We start from the raw sequence: 25,404 nt of genomic DNA on the forward strand, positions 1-25,404 counted from the left end.
GATAAAGGTATTTTGGACAAACAATTCAAGTTCAGTTAAGTTAGATGGTCGCCGAGCATGGACAGCCCGCTTCAAATCATCCCACAGATGTTCAATGATATTCAGGTCTGGGGACTGGGATGGCCATTCCAGAACATTGTAATTGTTCCTCTGCATGAATGCCCGAGTTGATTTGAAGCGGTGTTTTGGATCATTATCTTGCTGAAATATCCATCCCCGGCGTAACTTCAACTTCGTCACTGATTCTTGAACATTATTCTCAAGAATCTGCTGATACTGAGTGGAATCCATGCGACCCTCAACTTTAACAAGATTCCCGATGCCGGCATTGGCCACACAGCCCCAAAGCATGATGGAACCTCCACCAAATTTTACAGTGGGTAGCATGTGTTTTTCTTGGAATGCTGTTTCTTTTTGGACGCCATGCATAACGCCTTTTTTTATAACTAAACAACTCAATTTTTGTTTCCAAAATGAAGCTGCCTTGTCCAAATGTGCTTTTTCATACCTCAGGCAACTCTATTTGTGGTGTACGTGCAGAAACGGCTTCTTTCTCATCACTCTCCCATACAGCTTCTATTTGTGCAAAGTGCGCTGTATAGTTGACCGATGCACAGTGACACCATCTGCAGCAAGATGATGCTGCAGCTCTTTGGAGGTGGTCTGTGGATTGTCCTTGACTGTTCTCACCATTCTTCTTCTCTGCCTTTCTGATATTTTTCTTGGCCTGCCACTTCTGGGCTTAACAAGAACTGTCCCTGTGGTCTTCCATTTCCTTACTATGTTCCTCACAGTGGAAACTGACAGGTTAAATCTCTGAGACAACGTTTTGTATCCTTCCCCTGAGGAGTCATGCCAACTAACACTGTGGCAGACATGGCTGAGTTCATGTTGGGGTGCTTTACAACCGACAAGCGTATTGTCAAAATCATGTAGGACAACCAGTACTGGATCTTTGCTATCCTTGACCCCCGGTATAAAAACAACATCTCCTCTTTTATTCCGGTAGAGGGGAGGGCCAATCGCATCAATGCTTGCCACAAGCAATTGGTGCAGAATATGATGGAGATGTTTCCAGCATGTGATGTTGGCGGCAGGGAGGGCAGTTCCTCCAGTAGGCGACCAAGTTCTCACCGGTCCACACAAACAAGGGGCACACTGTCTAAGGTCTGGGACACCTTGATGGCACCCCCTCGCCAAAGTGCCGCCACGGAGGGTCCTAGTGTCACCAGGTGTGAGAAGTATAGGCGCATGTTGCGGGAATACCTTTCCGACCACAGCCCTGTCCTCTCCGACCCCTCTGCGCCCTACACGTATTGGGTGTCGAAGTTGGACCTGTGGCTTGAACTTGCCCTATATGCCTTGGAGGTGCTGTCCTGTCCTGCCGCCAGCGTCCTATCTGAGAGGGTGTTCAGTGCAGCCGGTGGCATCATCACTGACAAGCGCACCAGTCTGTCAGCTGAGAGTGCCGACCGGCTTACTTTGATAAAAATGAACCACCACTGGATAGAGCCTTCATTTTTGTGCCCACCTGTGTAAAGCACCCCAACATGAAACTCCATGTCTGTGCTCAACCTCTCCAATTCCTCCGCATCCTCATCCACCATAAGCGTTGCACAATTCTGCTAATACTAGGCTCCCTCCACCATGATTTCCAACTCTGCTGGTTAGAGGCTCCCTCCACCCTGCTTTCCCACAACTCTGCTGGTTAGAGTCTCCCTCCACCCTGATTTCCCACAACTCTGCTGGTTAGAGGCTCCCTCCACCCTGATTTCCCCCAACTCTGCTGGTTAGAGGCTCCCTCCACCCTGATTTCCCCCAACTCTGCTGGTTAGAGGCTCCCTCCACCATGAATTGGTCCAAACTGGGGTTTTTAGAGGCTCCCTCCACCATGAATTGGTCCAAACTGGGGTTTTTAGAGGCTCCCTCCACCATGAATTGGTCCAAACTGGGGTTTTTAGAGGCTCCCTCCACCATGAATTGGTCCAAACTGGGGTTTTTAGAGGCTCCCTCCACCATGAATTGGTCCAAACTGGGTTTTTTAGAGGCTCCCTCCACCATGAATTTGCCCAAACTGGGCTGGTTAGAGGCTCCCTCCACCATGAATTGGTCCAAACTGGGGTTTTTAGAGGCTCCCTCCACCATGAATTTGCCCAAACTGGGCTGGTTAGAGGCTCCCTCCACCATGAATTGGTCCAAACTGGGGTTTTTAGAGGCTCCCTCCACCATGAATTGGTCCAAACTGGGGTTTTTAGAGGCTCCCTCCACCATGAATTTGCCCAAACTGGGGTTTTTAGAGGCTCCCTCCACCATGAATTGGTCCAAACTGGGGTTTTTAGAGGCTCCCTCCACCATGAATTGGTCCAAACTGGGGTTTTTAGAGGCTCCCTCCACCATGAATTGGTCCAAACTGGGGTTTTTAGAGGCTCCCTCCATCATGAATTTGCCCAAACTGGGCTGGTTAGAGGCTCCCTCCACCATGAATTGGTCCAAACTGGGGTTTTTAGAGGCTCCCTCCACCATGAATTGGTCCAAACTGGGGTTTTTAGAGGCTCCCTCCACCATGAATTTGCCCAAACTGGGCTGTTTAGAGGCTCCCTCCACCATGAATTGGTCCAAACTGGGTTTTTTAGAGGCTCCCTCCACCATGAATTGGTCCAAACTGGGCTGGTTAGAGGCTCCCTCCACCATGAATTGGTCCAAACTGAGGTTTTTAGAGGCTCCCTCCACCATGAATTGGTCCAAACTGGGGTTTTTAGAGGCTCCCTCCACCATGAATTTGCCCCAACTCTGCTGGTTAGAGGCTCAATCCACCCTGATTTTCAAAACAAATGTTGGTGCCAACCTCAACTTACTTCAAGGGCCAAATTCACTGCTGGTGACAAGCTCTCCTCACTGCAAGTGCCAAATACACATGTTTCAAGGTGTTTTCCTACTGTCAGAGAGGTGGTATTGAGTGTGTAAAGTGTGTAGTTGTTAGGCTGTGATGTTGGGGTAATAGAGGGTCTTTGGTGTGTTAGATGCCCCCAGACATGCTTCCCCTGCTGTCCCAGTGTCATTCCAGAGGTGTTGGCATCATTTCCTGTGGTGTCATAGTGGACTTGGTGACCCTCCAGAGACGGATTTGGGTTTCCCCCTTAACGAGTATATGTTCCCCATAGACTATAATGGGGTTCGAAACCCATTCGAACACACGAACAGTGAGCGGCTGTTCGATTCGAATTTCGAACCTTTTAGTGTTCGCTCATCTCTAGCCTTTACCCTTATTATTTTGGAATCTGTTATGTTTAATTTCCTTTATTTGGATTGATTCCTTTTCTAAATTTCAGAAGGATCGCCTTTGGTAAAAATAATATGAATCTGAAGGGAAATTTTTTTTTCCTGTTGGATGACTTTTCCAGAATGTTGTTTAGTCCAGATCCAAAGAGGCAATCCCCTTCACAGGAAATGGCTTACTTTTCAAACCAGCATCACCCGACCAGGACCTAAGCTACACAGGGAGTCTTGCCTCACTAGATAAGGCTACGGACCTAGCCGACATCTTGACTAGATCTGCTGATGCGTCTGCCAGAAATGTTGAACCTTGTTTTAAGATTGGAATTGAATCCAGAATGTCTTCCTCTGGTGTACCTGAACAGAATCCATATTCCCAAAGACTGGAAGCGGCAATAATAGAGGTAAGGATCTGTAGGAGGCATCCAGAAACACAACAGCAAGGAGGGAAAGTCACAATATACCAAGGTATTCCCCACATCAAAGCTTAAAAATGCTGCCCTTATATGCTGCTATACATGTCTGATGTGCTCTGCCCCCTTACTGCCAGTTGCTGAAGAGGCAGAGTGCCACACACTCCCCTAAGATCAGCTGACTCACTTTCTGTAGCCAGAATTCTTACCAAGGAATACCAGGCATGTCTCCTGGATCTGTACCACATCTATAAGGGCTAGTTCACATGGGGGGTTGTGACCGCGTATTTTGGTCCTGATTTTGACGTGGGAAGCCGCGTCAGAATAGGACTAAAATGCGCCTGTCGTGACTGTCACAGCTTCCGACAGTCACTGCTTCCCGCTCCGGACTAGGCCCAAATGAATGGGCCTAGTCTGGAGGGTGCTGTCGCGAGGCGGACGCCGGTGCTGAATCAGCTGCGGAATCCACCTGAAGAAAGGGCAGCTCGTTTCTTTTTTTCCCATGAGCAGAAACATACCACTCACGGAATAAAAGGAAGCTAGAAGTCTATATAGACTTCTATTGTGAGGGGGCGGATTCTGAGGTGCATTCGGCGTCAAAATCCGCCCCCTCTTTCCCTGTGTGAACGAGCCCTAGCACAGCGGGGAAGAAAGGAAACGCTTGGGGCCACCAGTGCAATAAGTGGACTCATGCCAAGAGCAAAGGAGGTCATAGTACCCTATTTTTGCTAGTGCACAAATGGTTTCGTTAAGTGATTGAAATTTGGGTCAAGTATTTAGGAGTGACTGAAGATCTTCAACATGCTCTGAACGTTTTGACTTTGTGGGATAACCCCTTTATGCAAGAGAGTGAACAAAGGAATGATGTGAATAAATACATTCTCGGTAGCTTTTTAATATAATTTCAGTGCTATTTATTAGCCATTATTTAGACAATTATACAACTCTTAAAAGATCCTGTTTCTATAGGCTTTGAAGCGACATGAGGAAATTTATTTAGATGGCGTTAATCAGAATGTCCGGTTTTTGAAGCAACACGTTCTCCAAGTACAAACAATGAAATCCAATGTTTTCTATGAAGCAAAGCACTTTATGATTATGTTCAAGTCTATTATTTCTATAGTTCCAATTCAATTATTTAAAATTTAGTGAAAATAGATCACAGGTTCCAATAACTATCTTATTTGTGCCTATTATTTAAGATGATAGCAATGTATAAGCATAATATATATTATGCTGGAAACTCCGCATGTTACATAATCAAATTACAAAAAGTAGATTTACTGGGTTGCATGTTTTTCTACGTAATGGATTTCTGGATAAGAAATCCCATCAGAGATAGGATATAGCATAACCTGATGTCACCTCAATACATAAAGTTGTTAATGGCAAAAAATCATTGCTTTGCCAGAGATAAAAGACACACCATATGATCCATTTCCGTATAGGGAATAATTAACATGTATTTAAGCTCGTCTCTCCGAGACCAGGGTTTTCTATATCTTTTTCCACTTTTTCCCGCCAGTGTTCATGGAAAAAACGAATGTTGACTACCATTTTAGAAGGCTGTAAGGTTCGATAACACAAATGCATATGGGAAATGCCAATCACACTAGTACAGAGAACAGCTGGTTTTCAAGTTCATCAGATGTAAACATCGCATCCTATAGTAACATCAGTAACCTCCAGAATAAAATCAGGAATATAGATTTTCTTTACGAAGTTTTATTTTTATCAACAATTCCTTACAAAGGAAAAAAAAAAAAAAAAAATCTGATTCACCAAATCCCTTTTAACGTTCCACGGAACCAAATAAATTCTCTATACATCCATTCATAGTCAATAAATTAAAGAAATTTACAGGAGCGAGACACAGGCCTTTCACAGTGACAGGCAGAACAGTGGAATATAAAGGTCCAAGACAAAGCATTTGTGGTGTATGGCAGGGCTGTGCATTGATTGACCCTCCACCAACAGCATAATGAGAACTATCCTTTAGGCTTCATTTATTCCTCCATTCATATCTCACACGGACCACTTATATGGAGGTTTTGAGCCTTATAAGAAGAAAAAAAAAAAACAAAAAACAGACATCTGAGGTGGGTAAAGCAGCTTTCTTCACACTCTCACCTCTATAAATTCGAGTTTGGAGAGGCCTTCCTCACGTGCACACAGCCCTTCTTGCTGTGCACACATGCGAGGTGGGGGGCTCTCATGACGCTGTTCAGGAGGAGATGGTGGAAGGAGATGAGGAGAATCATATTCCTCTGATGCCAGGTCAGGCACATCATCAGACTGAGCATCAGAACTTTCCAGATCACTGCGGATGCTCTCAGGTTGTGCTAAAGTGATGTCCCGAGTAGCCACTTGGCCTCTGCAAGCATCATCTTCCTCCCCCTCTACAAGAGGAGCACCAGCATGCAAAGATTCCTCTGTGCTGCTTTCACTCATCAGCTGGTATCGAGAAGGTTTGGCTTCTATATGAACTTGGATTTCCAGGTTATTAACCTCCCTAATAAAGAAAGAAACAAAAAGTTAGTTATCCATCAATGTAGGCTATCGATCGCTTGTGTCCTCCCCCCAATCACCAGAATGAATGAACTTTTCTTTTTTTTTTTTTTTTAAATAAAATACACCCACGCTGTAATAGATACCAACAAAAGGGGAAACCGCTATTTCTACACTTACCACTTTATTCTCTTTAAATACATACAAGATATACACCTCTTCAATCGTATTTCTTAGTGTAGGAAAGCCTGGTCTGTCTAGGGTTCAGGTTGGGAGAGATTTCTGCTACTGCTGTGAGACGGGACTGCCTGGACTGATAGTGTTATAATCCACAGCAGACTGAATGTAGGAGTAGGTCAGGGCAGACTTGGAACTTCAATGTAATTGAGAAGTGCACTTTGAACTAAGATGGTCCATGGTTGTACACCACGACATCATGGTTGTTCTAGTGCAGTAACAAGACATTCTCTGCATAACATGTACATACATAGAGGCGCACCTATGGAAGCGTCTGCAACTCCTTGCAGGAGTGTTGAGAGGACTAAACTTAAATGGAACCTGTTACCACGAAAAGGCAGCACAATCTTTAGGCAGGATCATAGTGCATTTTCATCAGGACAGAAACCCTTGTAAGACGACCTGTCTCATCACATCACAAAACCATTCTTTAAAACTTTTAGGTTTGTCATTCTACATGAAAAGGTATAAGTTAGTTGACAAACAGTAGTCACTATAGTCAATGAAGCGAGTCGTACAGTTTATGGCTTCAAAAGGCTCAAGGCACACGGACTAAGAGCCACAAGAGACAACTATAAAACTAATCTTCACCTGGAGTAGTCTAGGTTTGTTCCATATTGCTGACTTAATTGACCTGTTGACTCTGGAGCTAAGACCCATGGACTACTTCACTTTATTGAATAGACCCGACTCACTGTGGTTCCACTAGCGACAGATTGTCCACTTTGTAACTTCTCAATTTGGAGCCCCTTGGGTCTCGGTCTCTACCGCCTTTGTAGAGGTACCGACACGGCATAATCTTTCAAAGGGACTAATCTCTGATATATATCAGCTTCTGTCAGCGCCACTGGCACACAGATTTATAGTTAGGTGGGCTGATGCACTGGATAGACATATCACCTGGCCATTGGCAAGTTATAAGGTCCTGTGCGGCTAAGTCCTCATTGTGTGTAACATTCCGGAAAACCCAATATAAAATACTCATGCATTGATATCATACCCCGGCTTTACTCCACACCCTTATTCCTGGTATTCCCTTTACATGCTGGCGATGTCCATCTGTAACAGGCCCATTGTACCCCATTTTTTAGGACGGCCCTATAAACCAGCCCTCATGGACAAGTGTTAAAGCCCTCACTGATGCCCTTTTTATACAGGAAGTCCCACTGGACCCTCTTAGCTACCTACTTAACCTCTCCCTTAGGCATTTGGGTAAAAAGACATCCAAACTGTTTCTGTATTTATGCACAGCAGCCAAAACACTTATTGTCTTTCACTGGCAGAGGGTGCTTCTTCCCACGGGATCCAAGTTGATGGCCTGCATGAAAGACATCTGCAGTCTGGAATATTTCTGACAGCTTCCCTTCACAACACATTGAAGGCCTTCAATGTCATCTAGTCTCATTCGGACACCTACTGTATCCTGCGAGGTCTTTAACACTAAACCTTCCTCTACCCCCTTTTTCTGTTGTCTCCTAACTCATTTGTGTTTCCTGTGGCATCATTTCATTTTTGTACAGCACCTATTATGCTATTTTGCTTCATGTTGTGGCACAATTCTTCTTTATCTTATTATACATTTTCTTGAAAATATTTAATTAAAAATAAATAAATCAGTAATAATAATAATAATAATTTTCAACATAATAAGAGCTATAAAATGGCTGAATGTCACATTGGACAAGACTGAGGATGTTTAGGGCTCAAACCCGCAACAGCATAGTGGTATAGGTTCCTTCTGCAGCAATCCATTTTAGTCAGAGGGTTGTTTGGTTCCTAAGAAAACTGCTAATGGCAAAAAGCTAATTCTACAATTTCACACCACCTCTTCCTCCCTCATAATCCACTGGAGGGGAAGGGAAAGACATCCAGAGACATAAGGTGGGCATGGGCTGATTATTTCAATCCTCAGGACCATGCAACGGAGACAACCTTCTTTCTCATGCAACTTTCTTTCTTATACACCTACACAGTTACACACATTTGAAGGGATTCTACAGTGGATAGACATCTCACCGGAAGCCCAGTTTTATGGAAAGAAATATTAAAAGTATAAACCTTGATTATAATCCAGCCATGTTATAGAGGCATAAACAATAGTTTAGACACTAATTATTCTGTAACCTGTAAGTTAGTTAGCTAACTGGGAAGCTCAGGGGAGTGTGAACTCCCTGCTGTTCTGTGCTATTATAATACTCCCGATAGTAAATAGAGGCATTCAGAGAATAGCAATTACCTGCTGAAGCTGACACATCGCTAGATTTACTGCTTTAATACAACTCTCTTTACAGGAGCTCTTAACAGATTGTGGCCCAGGTTAGCTTATTCTTCAGACTGGGGAGCTTGTATTCACATACAGGGCTGTTTTGTAAGGACAAAAATAACTTTCATAGGAAAAAAAAAACATGTAACAACTATTTTGGTCTCTACAGTACTTAGATAATGGCAAGTTGTTTTTTCCATCCTAAGCTTTGTTATTCTATCCACAAAAGATAAACTATAAATCCAGTTTTTGGGACAGATTAAACATCTCTTTATATATGAGCAATTGGAAAGCAGGGAGGCCATTAAAGGGGCTTGGTGAGCATGACCTCCCTCTACTAGCCAGAGGGTGTGAGACATTATACAGCCAGCATAATGCTTTATTTCCCTGCAGAAAAAAATAGCAATTTGTGGGGAGTTTACTTGGCAATAACAGCCCTAGCAAACCCGCTTGTCTGGGAATTGTAATATGTTATGCTTTGTGCTAATACCATAGTATCTTTGTAAACCTGAGATGAGCGCTTGCTGCACTGAAGGTGTTGATGTAAACTTTACCTAACTGTGAGAGCCAATCTGTGAATAGCAACTGTGGTGCCCAGGAGGCTGCCTACAGCGTTGTAGTAACAAGACAGTGTTTATATGAACAGCAACATGAACCATATTATATGCCAAAGCAGATTTACTAAGCTAAATGAGTCAGAATTCTGGCTTAATTTGTTTAGATGCTTTGTACCATACTTAAATTTTATCTTTTCTACCTTGTCCAACAAGTGGAAAACGACATGGTTTACTGTAAAGGGGAATGAGTAGACAGGTGCCCATGTGTGCCAGAACTGCACAAAAATTACGGTGCAATATATGCCAACTAATAGTTGGTAGCAACCTACACACCAAATTTATAGAAGCCAGGTATAAGAAAAAAAAAAAAAAGTCAATTTTCTTCCTCTTTGCAAATCCTTCACATTCTTCGGGGTGCACGGCACATTCAGGACAGTGAATGACTTATGATATAACTTGAAAAAAGCAGGAAAAACCAGCAGCTCTCTGAAGGAAAATTTTACTTTTAATAATTAATCATAAGAATATTACAAAAAGTGAACAAAACAAAACAAAAGAAACCCCCTTAAAAAAACGCCAGGCGTTTTTAGGGGGTTTCTTTTGCTTTGTTCACTTTTTGTAATTTTCTTATGATTAATTATTAAAAGTTAAATTTTAGAAAATTTTCCTTCGGAGAGCTGCTGGTTTTTCCTGCTTTTTTGAAGTTACACCAAATTTATCACGCGTTAACTGTCATTCTGATATATCTAATTTTTAGGGGCAAGGGAGCTTAGTTACTTGAGAAGGGCTAGGAGTGAGGAGGATAGCTTAGCTAGGGCGACAGGTAGGGAGGTGTAACAAAGAAAGAAGAGGTGGGGGGGGAGCAGTGACAGGGAGGTAGTGTGGAATGTACACATGAACTTACATAGTAGGCTAAGCTAACGCCATGTAAACAAATGCAGAAGATACCAGGAGCTCCCACAGACACCTAGAAATCACTTAAACCACTGCTAAAAGTATGTGGGTGTACCTTTAACCCATTAATTCCAATATCAGACCTTTATTTAAAAAAAAAAATTATATATATATATATATATATATATATATATATATATATGATTTTTTTGCCTGGAAAACTCCGTTATGTTTACACTGTCTAAATCTTCAACATGATTAATAACCCTACCTCACTGACCACAATAAATCCACATATTTCTCAGTTAAAAGATCATAGGTGGCTTATGCTTTTCATGGACTGGCCAATTTTTTTTTTATTTTTTTTTTTAACAACTGAATCTGAAACTGTAAGATTATTTGTAGGGTCAGAAACAATCCCTCACTTAACTGAAACTTACCTTTCCTGGGGGTTGTATGAACTTATGATTGAGCCCGCCATTGCCCTAGTGCTGGCGCTGTCACTTGCGGCTCCAAGGCTGACAGAATCTTTTTGGCAAGTATCTTTCTGTACATCTGCCTGAACCTCTAGCCTGCAAAAATAGCAAGAGTATTAAAAAAGAAGCAATTTTCAGCTTGTATGGCATGGCAAGACAAGCAGATATAAAAAACCTGCAGCATAGATAAATAGCTTTTAAGTTGATCATTGAAACTGAACAGAATTTTAGTTTGTAAATGTTCAGATAACAATGGCACTTAAAGCTTAATATTTATTTATTTATTTTTTAGAAATCCAGAATTCAGGTGAAGATAACCTTTGTAATATACTTATTTGCCTCCTAATCTCACTGATCAGATTTGTACAATAGAAGTCTATGAAGCGCAGCAATCTCCTGATAGGAGTGTCAATTAATGCTGTAGATCACATTCTCAGTCTTTCTCCTTCCACTTTTCCCTGCTCCATAGACCCACTGTAAACTGATCTGCTCTGTGTAGGGACTGAAGTCACATAAGAAGTAAAGACACAAGTAATACTTTACAGGCAGTTTTCTTTAGTTTAGCGTGTTGCAAAGTGTGTTCCCTTCACCCGCATTATTATATAGAAAGATTGAAAAAAGTAAAAATTCCAGGCTTCAGATGGAAGGTGCATAACATCTATTTCTGGTATTGCAGAGTTACACACTATCAGTTTTTCCTGGAGCAATCCTTTGAAGAACAATGACCATATTGTGAGTGTGAGTACTTACAGGTAGCAAAGCAGGTTTTTCTATTACACAATTTTGATAATGGAGACACCATGTTTTTCACTAAATGAAGTCCTAGAAATCTAAGAATTACCTGCAGTACTTGGCTCTGCCTCCACTCAGCATGCCACCAGTTAATGTCCCACCAGTTAATGTTCCCCCAGAGAGAGCGGCAAAGCTGGCAGTTTCACTGTAGTTTCCTTGTAGAACACTAAGTCCATCTGTGGGGCTTCCACTGGTGCTCAGGACACTAGTAAGACCCTCCATACTGCTTTCTCCAATACTCGGGTTTTTCAGTGCTCGCCAGGCATCTGCCACTAAAATCATAAAATAAAGAAACAACAAGAGTATATCAATAATACTAAACAGACACAGATCAAAACACTGTTCCTTTTCAATAGGGTCAGCTACATTTAGTCACTGAAGATGTCTCGATTTACAGTACATCTCATGATGTAATAATATAATGCATACATTGCTACATTACCTGTGATTGGTCCATCTTCTTCAAAGTCAATTTTAACCCCTTTGCCATTAGCTGTGCTAACACCACACCCTCCTCCTCGACATAATGAAACTGGCACCACTCCATACACATAAGCTAGCATAATAGGAACACCAATTCCTGAAGAAACACAAGCAGGGGTATAAGATCAGATCAGTATTATATACTGGCTTGTAATTTGTTTCCTTCTTCCTCTTACATACCAACACTAACAGCTGCCACCACAGGAGATGCAATAACAGATAAGATAACGCCACCAGTCACAGCCAAGTTCTTCTTGTGTTTAGAGGTTTTTTTGTTTTCAAAGCGGCCATGGATCTGTAGGGAAATGACAGCTAACAATGTGAGATACACAAGCATCCTTCTATTGTGATGTTAATAGAGAGGTAAGAAGAAGAATGTGGAGAGAAAGAAGAGAAACAAAGGAGAAAAAGATGTGCAATGTTTAATAAAGTGTATTTTGTTTTATTTGGCTTGAATTAATATAAAAATATGCAAAGACATTATGATCTGAGGGAACCCCGCAGATTCTGAGAAACAAAGAGATGAAGTGCTGATTTAGTCCAAGAAGTCTTACTTCAATTGATTATAAAGTTATGGCATTTCCTAGAGATATGTTATCAAAGCAGACTAGAGTAATCCTTCATAGAGACAGATAGGACAGGAGACAGCAATGTATACAGGTAACCACCACTGCAAATATTCAGAAGTAAGTGGTTGCCAGTAAGGGCTAGTTCGCACGGGGCAAAATGGTCAGGATTTTGACGCGGAATCAGCTTCAAAATCCTGCCGCCTTTCTTCAGGTGGATTCCACGGCTGATTCAGCTGTGGCGTCCACCTCACGACACCATCCTTCAGACTAGGCCTATTCATTTGGCCCTAATCCGAAGCATAAATCCGCAACGGGATGCCAATGCACTGCACCGGCATGTGTTCATGTGGAACCCTGTGTGAACTAGCCCTAACAACCACTGGGTATTCACTTAGGACAGTACTTGTAACATCTGCACAGGGTGCCTATTACTTTTAAAGGAAATTTAAACATATATATGGGGGGACGACAAAAAAAGGAAACACAACTTTATTTTTTCTGCATAATGTAAAACTAACCTTTCTGCCCACGTAAACTGGTATTCCTATGACCATAGCAGGGATGGCAATGCCAGCGATTAGAGATATGCCAACTGGAGCACCAATCAGTGTTCCCAATTGCCAAATTATTTTCTTCTTCCTGCTCCATGGCTTTTTACCCCAAAATGTACAACCTGAGGGGCTGTAAGAGATTGCATTTATTGGTTTTTATGACATCAGCAAAAGGCAAACTCCTGGGCGTCTTCTAATCTAAAATAGTTACCTGAGGTAGTGTAGATCAGAGATCTCCTTCATACAGAGCCAGCAGAACTCACAACCACACACGGCGCAGGTCATGTGATTACAACTCCCATCATTCATCTTGATGATGTAAGCACTACATCTAGGGCAAGATTTCATGTCATCAGCTGGGAAAAAAAAAAAAAACAACAACATTTTTCAGTTGCCAGTTTACTTCATGCTTGGTCAGATTATATAGCTCCAATATAACCCATCAACTCTAGATTTGAATGTCAACATAATGTATATCAAACCTTCGGAGAAATACATACCTGAACCAGATTCCTGACCATAGCTGATCCCAGATGGGTGCTTCCGGCGTACACCAAATGAAGGTGCCCGTTGCTGACGTGCCATGTCACAGGTTTGATTTGGGTGCCACACATGTTTGCAGTGGTAACAAAATTCTGTTTGGCAACCTTCTCTCTCACAAACTAGCCTGGGGCAGCTGGCACAACCATAGGCAATAACTGCATACCTAAAATGCAACACAACACATTGTCAAATACTTTCTCAGGACGTCTTTGCATTTGTGTGTCCACATTTCAGCTAAAATTATAACTATTTTAAGAGAGTCTGTTACAATATGAAACTACTGAGAGCAGAGGTAGTACTGGGCAACAATGGTAAATGTTCATAAAGTAAAGAGCTTAATTTACATTGGATATTGTATTTAAGGCAATAGGATAGAGCCAGCCACATGTCTAAAGCAATGTTAACTGCAGTACCGCACATACTGCAGATGTCACCACTTCTATAAGATGTCACCACTTCTTGAAGACTAACTCCCATTGGAGACATCCTAATGAGTGATCACCGTGCTGTTTACTAGGCACAGGCTAAATATATTTGTCTTCTTTTATCTGTGCACAAGAGCATCCTTTGTTGCTAAGCAGTGACTGAAGTAATGGAGGTGTCTATTTTAGTCAGCGAGAGGAAAGTGGAGGTTGGAGCGCAGCGCAAGACTTTGACTGTTTAAAATTGATTTATATGCCAATGGTCAGTAGCTGTAAAAAAAAAGCATAGGGCAACACTGAAGGAGACTGACAAGACAGGACCCTCATTAACCATGCACTGCCTGTAAGAGAAAGAAATTAGGAATGACAGAGAACATCCCATTGCTGTAATGCCTATAGCATGCCTTCAACCAGCTACAACAGAGAGGACAGTGAGCCCAACGTGGAGTTTGCTGAACAAGAGTTTCTGCAGAGTCTGTGTGAAGAATATGTGGCCATGCTAGGACCCTACTGACTGGGCAAGATCCTATGACGGACAAAATAACTCGGCAAGGACCCCATACATATATTCACAGGACCTCCAGATCCAACTGGTTATGGGCATCTTACATGTATTACCCCCTGAGTCACCAAATAAAGAAAAACCACAAGAAATTCATAATGTAAAATTAAAATACTTGGCTCCCTCCTTTCTGATAATCTTTGGATCCACAGTCCCCTCTCATTTCTGGTAAAGGGACACCAGCGTCTGAGACTCTCCTCTGTAAAATGATTTCGTATCCCAAGATTTTAGAGGGCCTTGTATGGGCCATTCAAGAGATGGGGAGTAGTGTCCCAGATTACCAAAGCACAGTGTACATACAGTAGTCTGTGACACTCCCCGCAGCTGAAAGGAGGAGCAATTGCTCCAAAAATCAGTGTGCATACAGTGTCCTTAGCAGGGCATCCAAAAGCAAGGGGAGTTCTTCAGAGAAAAGCACAGTGTAGTGTGAGAAAAGATGGGGAGTCTGAGACTGATCTAGAAGGATTAAAAAGCAGGGCACCAAGTATTATACATTTATTATGGAATTGTGTGTACTGGGGGATTGCTATAAAGTGGGGCTGCCTGATTTCTTCATCTAAAGATGTCATATTTATATAGGCACGCATTTTTTCCATAAGTTGTGGATGGAAAAAAGCACCATGTAAATCCAACATTAAAAGCATGCTTGTAGAAAACATCCCCAGAACTGCTTCACTTTGTAAATGGGTCGTATGTACCTGCAAGTCTGACTTAGATTCATCTTCTGCCAATGGCATTTTAGGACACCCTCAACACTTTCCAAAAAAGGGGGCATAACAAAGGTAGTTTCTGACATAAATGATGGCTGAAATCTAAGTCAGCAGGAGTAGCTTTCGGTCTAAGGTGCGTGGACTGCCAAAGGATGCCATTATTACGAGTATCTTCTGACAGCACCGGGGATTTAGGTTTTCTATGCTGGTCTTTACAAATCTGCAGAAGTGAAATGCCAGAAGTACAGTTCTTCACTGAGGAGACATCTTTTCTCACTATACAACCCTCTATCAACTGTATATTCACACTGCGATTTTGCAGGCTGATTTTGAAGCAGAATCTGCCTCAAAAAAAAAAAAAAAACGCATCCCATTCATTTCAAAGGGAGTCAGTAGCAGATTTTTCAGCTAGAGGAAAAAAAAATAAAAATAAAAAAATAAAAAAGCGACATGACCTATCTTCAGGTTGATTCTGAAATCAATGGGAGGTGGGAAAAAAAAAAAAAAAAAAAAAAAAGGAAGCAAAAACTGCAAGGGAAGTTTCCAGGTTCATATAGTGTGCTGGAGCAAAAATTTGTGTAGGAAATGCAACAAAATCCGCATGACGTTAAAAAAAAAAAAAAAAAAAAAAGGTTTTCTAATTCCTGAAGCGGATTTTTTTTTCAGCCTGCAATAAACTCTGTGTGAACATACTATGATGCTATTATAAATAATGTTGTACTACACTATGTAAACTGAGTGGTAATAATAAATTCAGAGGGTCCAGATCTGCAGTGTATCACAAATACACACAAGTTTACAGTACAAGTTTTTCTGCTACATATGAACAGGATTTTTAAAGCCCCCTGCACATAGATAACAGAGTATGGGTCGCTGCGGAGAGGCAGAAGACGATCACGGGTGGACACTTTGCAAACCCATTCAAGTGAATGGGTTTGAAAACTGACTGCTGGGTTTCCGTTCCCTGTCCAGTTTCTTGGGCAGAAGACAGAAACACAAAAGTGGAGAGCGGGCACAGGTGTGAACCCGCCATATACTAAAAATCAAAAAAATTAGCAGCATATCAACTATGTCCCTACAATGTACAGGCTAAGAAATCTACAAACACAATATGCAGAATAACACCAAAGTACTACATATGGATTTTAAAGCAACATCACAGGATATTCAACATAACTTGTAAAGAGTGCATTAGGCCAAGGCAATTGCCAGATGAACTGCAAAGCACCTAAACAAAGGCCATACATCTCCAGTTGTCCTTTTGGCCTCTGTCAGGCGGCATATAACACCACATTTTTTTTTTTGCATCCAACTACATAGGATATCACAGCAAACCGTCCTTTCCTACACAAACAAAACATAATACATTACCGGTATATATACCCCAAGCTACTATCATTATCAGGTCTATCCGATTGATAGTAATAAAGGTGTGCTTGCTCTTACCCACTCAGAGGTAACAATATTAAGATACAGCCTAGTCCAAGCTGTGCTGACCTGATGCATCTATGTGGGAACTGTAAACTTCTTTATCCAATGACAATGTTCATTCAAATTTTAAGCTTCATCAGATTCATCCAGTCTATGAGCAGTATGATACTGCACTGTATGAACTATAGCAAGTGGGCACTGTCCAGCATTCTATGAGCTGTATGGTACTGCACTGTATGAACTGTACCGATTGGGCACTGTCCAGCATTCTACAAGCTGTATGGTACTGCACTGTATGAACTATAGCAAGTGGGCACTGCCCAGCATTCTATGAGCTGTATGGTACTGCACTGTATGAACTGTAGCAAGTGGGCACTGTCCAGTATTCTACGAGCTGTATGGTACTGCACTGTATGAACTATAGGAAGTGGGCACTGCCCAGCATTCTATGAGCTGTATGGTACTGCACTGTATGAACTATAGCAAGTGGGCACTGCCCAGCGTTCTATGAGCTGTATGGTACTGCACTGTATGAACTATAGCAAGTGGGCACTGTCCAGCATTCTATGAGCTGTATGGTACTGCACTGTATGAACTATAGCAAGTGGGCACTGTCCAGCATTCTATGAGCTGTATGGTACTGCACTGTATGAACTATAGCAAGTGGGCACTGCCAGCATTCTTTGAGCTGTATGGTACTGCACTGTATGAACTATAGCAAGTGGGCACTGTCCAGAATTCTACGAGCTGTATGGTACTGCACTGTATGAACTATAGCAAGTGGGCACTGTCCAGAATTCTACGAGCTGTATGGTACTGCACTGTATGAACTATAGCAAGTGGGCACTGCCCAGCATTCTACGAGCTGTATGGTACTGCACTGTATGAACTATAGGAAGTGGGCACTGCCCAGCATTCTATGAGCTGTATGGTACTGCACTGTATGACCTATAGCAAGTGGGCACTGTCCAGCATTCTACGAGCTGTATGGTACTGCACTGTATGAACTATAGCAAGTGGGTACTGCCCAGCATTCTATGAGCTGTATGGTACTGCACTGTATGACCTATAGCAAGTGGGCACTGTCCAGCATTCTACGAGCTGTATGGTATTGCACTGTATGAACTATAGCAAGTGGGTACTGCCCAGCATTCTACGAGCTGTATGGTACTGCACTGTATGAACTGTACCGATTGGGCACTGTCCAGCATTCTACGAGCTGTATGGTACAGCACTGTATGAACTGTACTGATTGGGCACTGTCCAGCATTCTACGAGCTGTATAGTACAGCACTGTATGAACTATAGGAAGTGGGCACTGTCCAGCATTCTATGAGCTGTATGGTACTGCGCTGTATGAACTATAGGAAGTGGGCACTATCCAGCATTCTATGAGCTGTATGGTACTGCACTGTATGAACTATAGCAAGTGGGCACTGTCCAGCATTCTAAGAGCTGTATGGTACTGCACTGTATGAACTGTACCGATTGGGCACTGTCCAGCATTCTACAAGCTGTATGGTACTGCACTGTATGAACTATAGCAAGTGGGCACTGCCCAGCATTCTATGAGCTGTATGGTACTGCACTGTATGAACTGTACCGATTGGGCACTGTCCAGTATTCTACAAGCTGTATGGTACTGCACTGTATGAACTATAGGAAGTGGGCACTGCCCAGCATTCTATGAGCTGTATGGTACTGCACTGTATGAACTATAGCAAGTGGGCACTGCCCAGCATTCTACGAGCTGTATGGTACTGCACTGTATGAACTATAGGAAGTGGGCACTGCCCAGCATTCTATGAGCTGCATGGTACTGCACTGTATGACCTATAGCAAGTGGGCACTGTCCAGCATTCTACGAGTTGTATGGTATTGCACTGTATGACCTGTACCGATTGGGCACTGCCCAGCATTCTACGAGCTGTATGGTACTGCACTGTATGAACTATAGGAAGTGGGCACTGCCCAGCATTCTATGAGCTGCATGGTACTGCACTGTATGACCTATAGCAAATGGGCACTGTCCAGCATTCTACGAGTTGTATGGTATTGCACTGTATGACCTGTACCGATTGGGCACTGTCCAGCATTCTATGAGCTGTATGGTACTGCACTGTATGACTTATAGCAAGTGGGCACTGTCCAGCATTCTACGAGCTGTATGGTATTGCACTGTATGAACTATAGCAAGTGGGCACTGTCCAGCATTCTACGAGCTGTATGGTACTGCACTGTATGAACTATAGGAAGTGGGCACTGCCCAGCATTCTACGAGCTGTATGGTACTGCACTGTATGAACTGTACCGATTGGGCACTGTCCAGCATTCTACGATCTGTATGGTACAGCACTGTATGAACTGTACTGATTGGGCACTGTCCAGCATTCTACGAGCTGTATAGTACAGCACTGTATGAACTGTACCAAGTGGGCACTGCCCAGCATTCTATGAGCTGTATGGTACTGCACTGTATGAACTATAGCAAGTGGGCACTGTCCAGCATTCTATGAGCTGTATGGTACTGCGCTGTATGAACTATAGCAAGTGGGCACTGTCCAGCATTCTATGAGCTGTATGGTACTGCACTGTATGAACTATAGCAAGTGGGCACTGTCCAGCATTCTATGAGCTGTATGGTACTGCACTGTATGAACTATAGCAAGTGGGCACTGTCCAGCATTCTATGAGCTGTATGGTACTGCACTGTATGAACTGTACCGATTGGGCACTGTCCAGCATTCTACAAGCTGTATGGTACTGTACTGTATGAACTATAGCAAGTGGGCACTGCCCAGCATTCTATGAGCTGTATGGTACTGCACTGTATGAACTGTAGCAAGTGGGCACTGTCCAGTATTCTACGAGCTGTATGGTACTGCACTGTATGAACTATAGGAAGTGGGCACTGCCCAGCATTCTATGAGCTGTATGGTACTGCACTGTATGAACTATAGCAAGTGGGCACTGCCCAGCGTTCTATGAGCTGTATGGTACTGCACTGTATGAACTATAGCAAGTGGGCACTGTCCAGCATTCTATGAGCTGTATGGTACTGCGCTGTATGAACTATAGCAAGTGGGCACTGTCCAGCATTCTATGAGCTGTATGGTACTGCACTGTATGAACTATAGCAAGTGGGCACTGTCCAGCATTCTATGAGCTGTATGGTACTGCACTGTATGAACTATAGCAAGTGGGCACTGTCCAGCATTCTATGAGCTGTATGGTACTGCACTGTATGAACTATAGCAAGTGGGCACTGTCCAGCATTCTATGAGCTGTATGGTACTGCACTGTATGAACTGTACCGATTGGGCACTGTCCAGCATTCTACAAGCTGTATGGTACTGCACTGTATGAACTATAGGAAGTGGGCACTGCCCAGCATTCTATGAGCTGTATGGTACTGCACTGTATGAACTATAGCAAGTGGGCACTGCCCAGCGTTCTATGAGCTGTATGGTACTGCACTGTATGAACTATAGCAAGTGGGCACTGCCCAGCGTTCTATGAGCTGTATGGTATGGTACTGCTCTGTATGACCTGTAACAAGTGGCCGCTGTCCAGCATTGTACCAGCTATAAGAACTGTACCCAGAGGCCACAATACAGCAGTGTTAGAACTGTATGGTTGTGCACTGTGTGAACACTACCCAGAGGCCACAATACAGCAGTGTTAGAACTGTATGGCCCTGCACTGTGTGAACAGTACCGAGAGGCCACTGCACATAAATCTATGAGCCACCCATGCACAGGTAGGCAGCAGAATATGAAGTGTTTACATGAGCAGGCCTTCAGGGGGCACAATGTGATGTAACCCAGCCAGTGCCAGTAGCTGACTACAGAGAACATGAATTCCCCCTTGTGTTGTGCAGGCAGGTATACATCAGGGACAAGCCGCATAAACAATTCCCCAATACAAGCTGAGCTCACCCGCAGTCCGGGGCAGGACACCACCTGCAGTCCGGGTCAGCCGCCAGGCAGCGGCGCAGTAGGAACTCCTCGTACTTGCGGGTGAGCTGGGGGTCGCGGAGGATGGCCCGGACATGCTGGGGGCTCAGCCGCTCCGCGCACTCCGGACACCGCAGATTCACCCGGCTCTCTGTAATCTCGATGCGGAGATACTGCCGCAGACAGCGGAGGCAGGAGCGATGTCGGCAGCTTAGTAACTCGGGCAGCTCCTCGGGGGGCTGGCGCACCAGACATAGCGGGCACTCGAGGAGCGAGTCCTGGCCTCCAGGGGAAGACGGGGGCTGGGGCGCAGAGGCCGGCACTGCAGGCGGAGGAGGGGGAGACGGTGGCGGAGAAGGGACCGATGGCTCTGGAACTGCTCGAGTCCTTCCTGGGAACACACTGGGCAGGGACAGGAGAAGCCGGCGGCGCCGGGCCCCGGGACAGGGGGGAGGCTCCGCGGAGCCTTCTGTCATGGTACGAATACCGAGGACTTCTAACTAGGAAGTGATGAGCATCCGGGTGTGGACTACGCCTGCGCAGCCCACACAGCTCGCGAATACTACGCCCTGCTGGAGAGAAGAGCCATGCGCCAACAGAAGAGGTGGAGAGAACGAGACGTGCTGCCATGTGATTACTTCTAAGCTCCACCCTAGTGAGGGCAGCGAGCATGCGCAGGAATCTAAAGTGAGTTCTCAGCTTACTGGCGGCTGTGTTTAGTCACATAACGTGATGTGAACTGTACATGACAGCTGGGGATTATACAAGTGCTGACTGCTCAGTGTCCTCGTCTGTACAATGCTAGCATCACACGTGAGAACAGGAAGATGAGCCATAAAAGACCTTCTACTGACATATACATCTGTATGGTCTCATAGTGATTGTTATAGGCACACTACATATAAAGGAATCTTATAGGGAAAGACAAACCTGATTCATTGTGTTATACCCAGGGCAGGTACAGCGGGGGCGGTGCAACAAGTCGATTCTGTCATAAAAGACGATTAAAAAAATATCACGTTGTGGAGCAGTGTCTAGTACCAGTGCAATAACTGACGCCATAACAGATACCCAACATGCACTATTAAAAGTTGATGGCATCCAGCTTGTGGCATACCTAGTGCTTTATATGGCGGAACAGAAATACAAGTGTAGATGTGAACCTGTATGGTAGGATTTCCTTGGATCCTCAAGGCTTGCACTAAGTACCCATTTTTCATGGAGTTCTCCTTAAAGTGCACCTTGCTGGATAGTCATAGACAGGGGAGCTCCAATCAGCTGGAAGATTGTAGTTGTACAGGGCTGGCTATAGCTGTGCGTGGGCCCTGAGGTGACAGAGCCTCAGTGCAGTGGTGTAACTAGGAATGGCGGGGCCCCGTGGCAAACTTTTGACATGCCCCCCCCCCGACCAACACCGATGCCGAAGACCTCGACCGACCCCCTCCTATGCACTCTATTATGTCCCTTAGTAAGCCCTGCACACAGTATTATGTCCATTAGTGGCCCCTGCACACAGTATTATCCCCCATAGTGGCCCCTGCACACAGTATTATACCCCATAGTGGCCCCTGCATACAGTATTATGTCCCTTACTGGCCCTGCACACAGTATTATGAAAAGACCCCCGAAGTATAATAATAGTATTTGTGGGGCCCGCGGTGTCACTTACCGATAGCGGCCCAGCCAAGATCGGCAAGTAAATAGGGCCCGTAATGGCCAATTAAAAAAAACCCAAAAAAACGCAGTGGTAGCGGCTGTCACCGGGCCCCCTAATGGCCCGGGCCCTGTGGCAGCTGCCTCCGCTGCCTCTATGGTAGTTACGCCCCTGCCTCAGTGGCCTCTTTGTAGCAGCAGTGTTTTCCAAAATTGGGTAGTTTTTGCTGTTGGAATGTTGTAGGTCTTCTGTAACTTTCTACCTTTGCATTGCAAAGATTGATAACCACTGGTGAAATCTGCAGCTATATTTGACCCACATGTATAATGGCCCCATATGCCTCCATACAGTAAGATGCCCCATTAAATATCCATAGATTTGCCACTTTATGCCCTATACAGTACAACACCACCATATAATGGTCCCTTGCAGTGGCATAATGATCGCAGTCGCAGGGGGTGCGAGTACAGGCGGAGTACAGGGACCCCTGGTTCCCCCGACTGCTATACATATTATTGATGGAAAGAGGTCCTGCCATATGGCTGGGCCCCTTTCCAATAGATACCAGCCCAGGGGATGTGACTAAAAATAATAACTTATACTCACCTCTCCTGAGCTCAGCATCCTTTCCGGGACCCTTTCATCATGTGACTAAAGCCATACTGAGGCCTGTGATTAGGTTCCAGCGGTCACATGGGGCGTGGCAGCATAATGATGTCAGTGCGCCCCACGTGACCTGGACAACCTCTTTAAGGCCAGAGTCCATGTAGTGTAAACACTGTGACATAAACGCTGCGGTTTTACAGTTCCAGCAATGTGAATGGGATTTTGGCTAATCTCTTCCACATATTGCAAAAAAAATGTGAAAAAATTGCCGCATGTCAATTATACCTACAGAAACGCTGTTGTGTTCTGTATAGATATAATAGAAGCAAAGAGTCTGCAGAGGAAACCTGCACTTTCTGTGAAAATCGCTGCATAAAAACACAATGTGTTTCCATTGTTGTCTTTTCCGCAGCGCTTTTTGACCGCAGCTTGCTATGTGGGGTCTTAGCCTAAGTCAGACCTGGTGTAATGATCATCTACACTAGATTTATCCATACGGCAAGTGCACTAGGAGACAGACTAGCACCTGGCTTGCACTATGCAAGTATTAATTTACTCTATCACTGTATGACCCAGTTCAAGTCAATGCAGCGCATCTCTGGCTACTGAAATATGAGGAATTTGTAAACCAAAACAGGCCAGACCAACCAGTTCATTTATGTGGATTCCAACCATATCCATAAAAATTAAACCAATGATCAAGCAGATACTACTGGACATATCCAAGACCCCAGCAAGGAATACTACCTTTGCAATGGAAGTCTTTTCAATGATTGCCACTGAATACACATCCTACATGTAAATGGTAAATTATTTCTAATATTGGGAAGCTGACAAACAGAACAGTTAAAATTTGCAAGTCGTACCATAAAGCAGGTGACTGCATGGTTGGAAGGACATTAAAGGGGCTCTAACATTGGGAAAAGTCATTTTTAACTAAGCACATACATGCATAGCCTTTAGAAAGGCTATTCCACACATACTTTTTGTATGTAAATTGCCTCAGTGGTTTTTGAATGAGCCCGTTTTTAGTTATATGCTAATTAGCTTCCAACCAGCACAGAAAGTTCGCAGAAGCCTCCTCTCTACTATTCTCTCTTATCTGTGTGTGCAAACAAGAAGTCATCAGCAGCAGCCTGTGCTGTATATATACATATGAAAGAATAGCAGAGGGTGCACGATGAGACTTCCGGGGAGCACCCGAGAGGCTAATTAGCATATAAATAAAAACAGGCTCATTCAAAAACCACTGAGACAATTTACATACAAAAGGTAGGTGTGAAATAGCCTTTCAAAGGCTATGCAAGGATGTGTTTATCTAAAAATGACTTTTCCCAATGATAGAGCCCCTTTAAAAGAGGTGCACAGCCGGCACCACATCAGCGCTTTACAGGAAGTAGAGGTAAGTATGACATTCACTACATCTGGAGACAGTAGTGTGGTGAGGTGGCCTATGAGGCCCCCAGGTTTAGGGGACCAGTCAGAAGAAAGACTGCTGTGCTCCTATAGCTGTTTCTTCTGTCCTGGCTGGAAGTCCGCAGCAGATGGCTGAAGACAGAACAAAATGATATCACATGATGTGGCTTATGAGCCCCCCAATGCATAATATGACTCCTTTTAATTTTGGCTCCCACACAGCAGATAACCCCCTTTTTCATTGACTCCCACATAGTATATGGCCCCTTTTTATTTTGGTCTGCACTGTGATATGTTAGGCCGGTAGCAGATGATAATTTATTCATCTGTCTACTCCAGCTTCCATCCCATCACCAGGACACACTGTACCAGACGCTGAAGAATGCCAGGACGTTACGTCTAGCTTCGTGACATAACATGCAGGACCACCTATAGGCACAAGCAGCAGAGGATGGCCTAGACAGGACTGTGAATAGGTTAGTGAATTATCAGCCACTACCTCTTGCAGTAATTCAATAGATTAGTGGCCGATAGACAGAATTTTCTGATAAACCAAGTGTGTTGTGAAAAAGTATATTATAAATTTTGTGTTCACCTGAACCATAGATTTATGAGAAACAAAGTAAATAAAATGGAAAAAAAGTTTAGTTAAAAGTTAAGACCAAGACACTTAGGGTAATTTCACATAGCGGAAAAGGTTTCCGCCGTGTGGCTTTTTCGTGCGGCTAGCTGAGACGGCATCCCGCTAATGATTAGGCCCAAATGAATGGGCCTAAGGAGGAGGGTGTCTCGCGCAACGGACCCCGTGGCTGACTCAGAAATGCATAGCTATCCTACTGGATATAATATTATAAATGTGAAAGTTTGTGTATTTGGATGTTTGTTCCACTATCACAGCTAAACGCCTGAACGGATTTGGCTCAAATTTTGCACATACCTAGATATTTAGCTGGAAGGAAACATAGGCCACTTCACGAGACGTACACTCCCCTGACAGCCCTGCCGCGACCAGTGAAACGATACTGCGGCTCCGCTGCAAGACCTGAGATGACGTCATCACAGGTCTTTCAGCGGTGCTCCCGTTGGTG

The 25,404-nt window shown here is 43.8% G+C and overlaps 1 protein-coding gene across 1 annotated transcript; it reads right to left on the minus strand.

Annotated features, from left to right (window-relative positions):
- Nucleotides 1-4,618: 4,618 nt before the first annotated feature.
- On the minus strand, nucleotides 4,619-21,156 carry RNF19B (ring finger protein 19B). The gene is made up of 9 exons (XM_075264681.1): nucleotides 20,623-21,156; nucleotides 13,517-13,722; nucleotides 13,228-13,372; nucleotides 12,984-13,146; nucleotides 12,077-12,191; nucleotides 11,856-11,993; nucleotides 11,463-11,685; nucleotides 10,586-10,717; nucleotides 4,619-6,198 (listed from the first exon to the last, which is right to left on the minus strand). Exons 1-9 carry the CDS (start codon nucleotides 21,114-21,116, stop codon nucleotides 5,805-5,807), a joined length of 2,010 nt encoding a protein of 669 aa, XP_075120782.1. The 5' UTR covers nucleotides 21,117-21,156; the 3' UTR covers nucleotides 4,619-5,804.
- Between the last annotated feature and the right edge of the window lie 4,248 nt (nucleotides 21,157-25,404).

This window comes from Leptodactylus fuscus, chromosome 2, assembly GCF_031893055.1.
Source record: "Leptodactylus fuscus isolate aLepFus1 chromosome 2, aLepFus1.hap2, whole genome shotgun sequence".
In the NCBI taxonomy this organism is placed as follows: Eukaryota; Metazoa; Chordata; class Amphibia; order Anura; family Leptodactylidae; genus Leptodactylus; species Leptodactylus fuscus.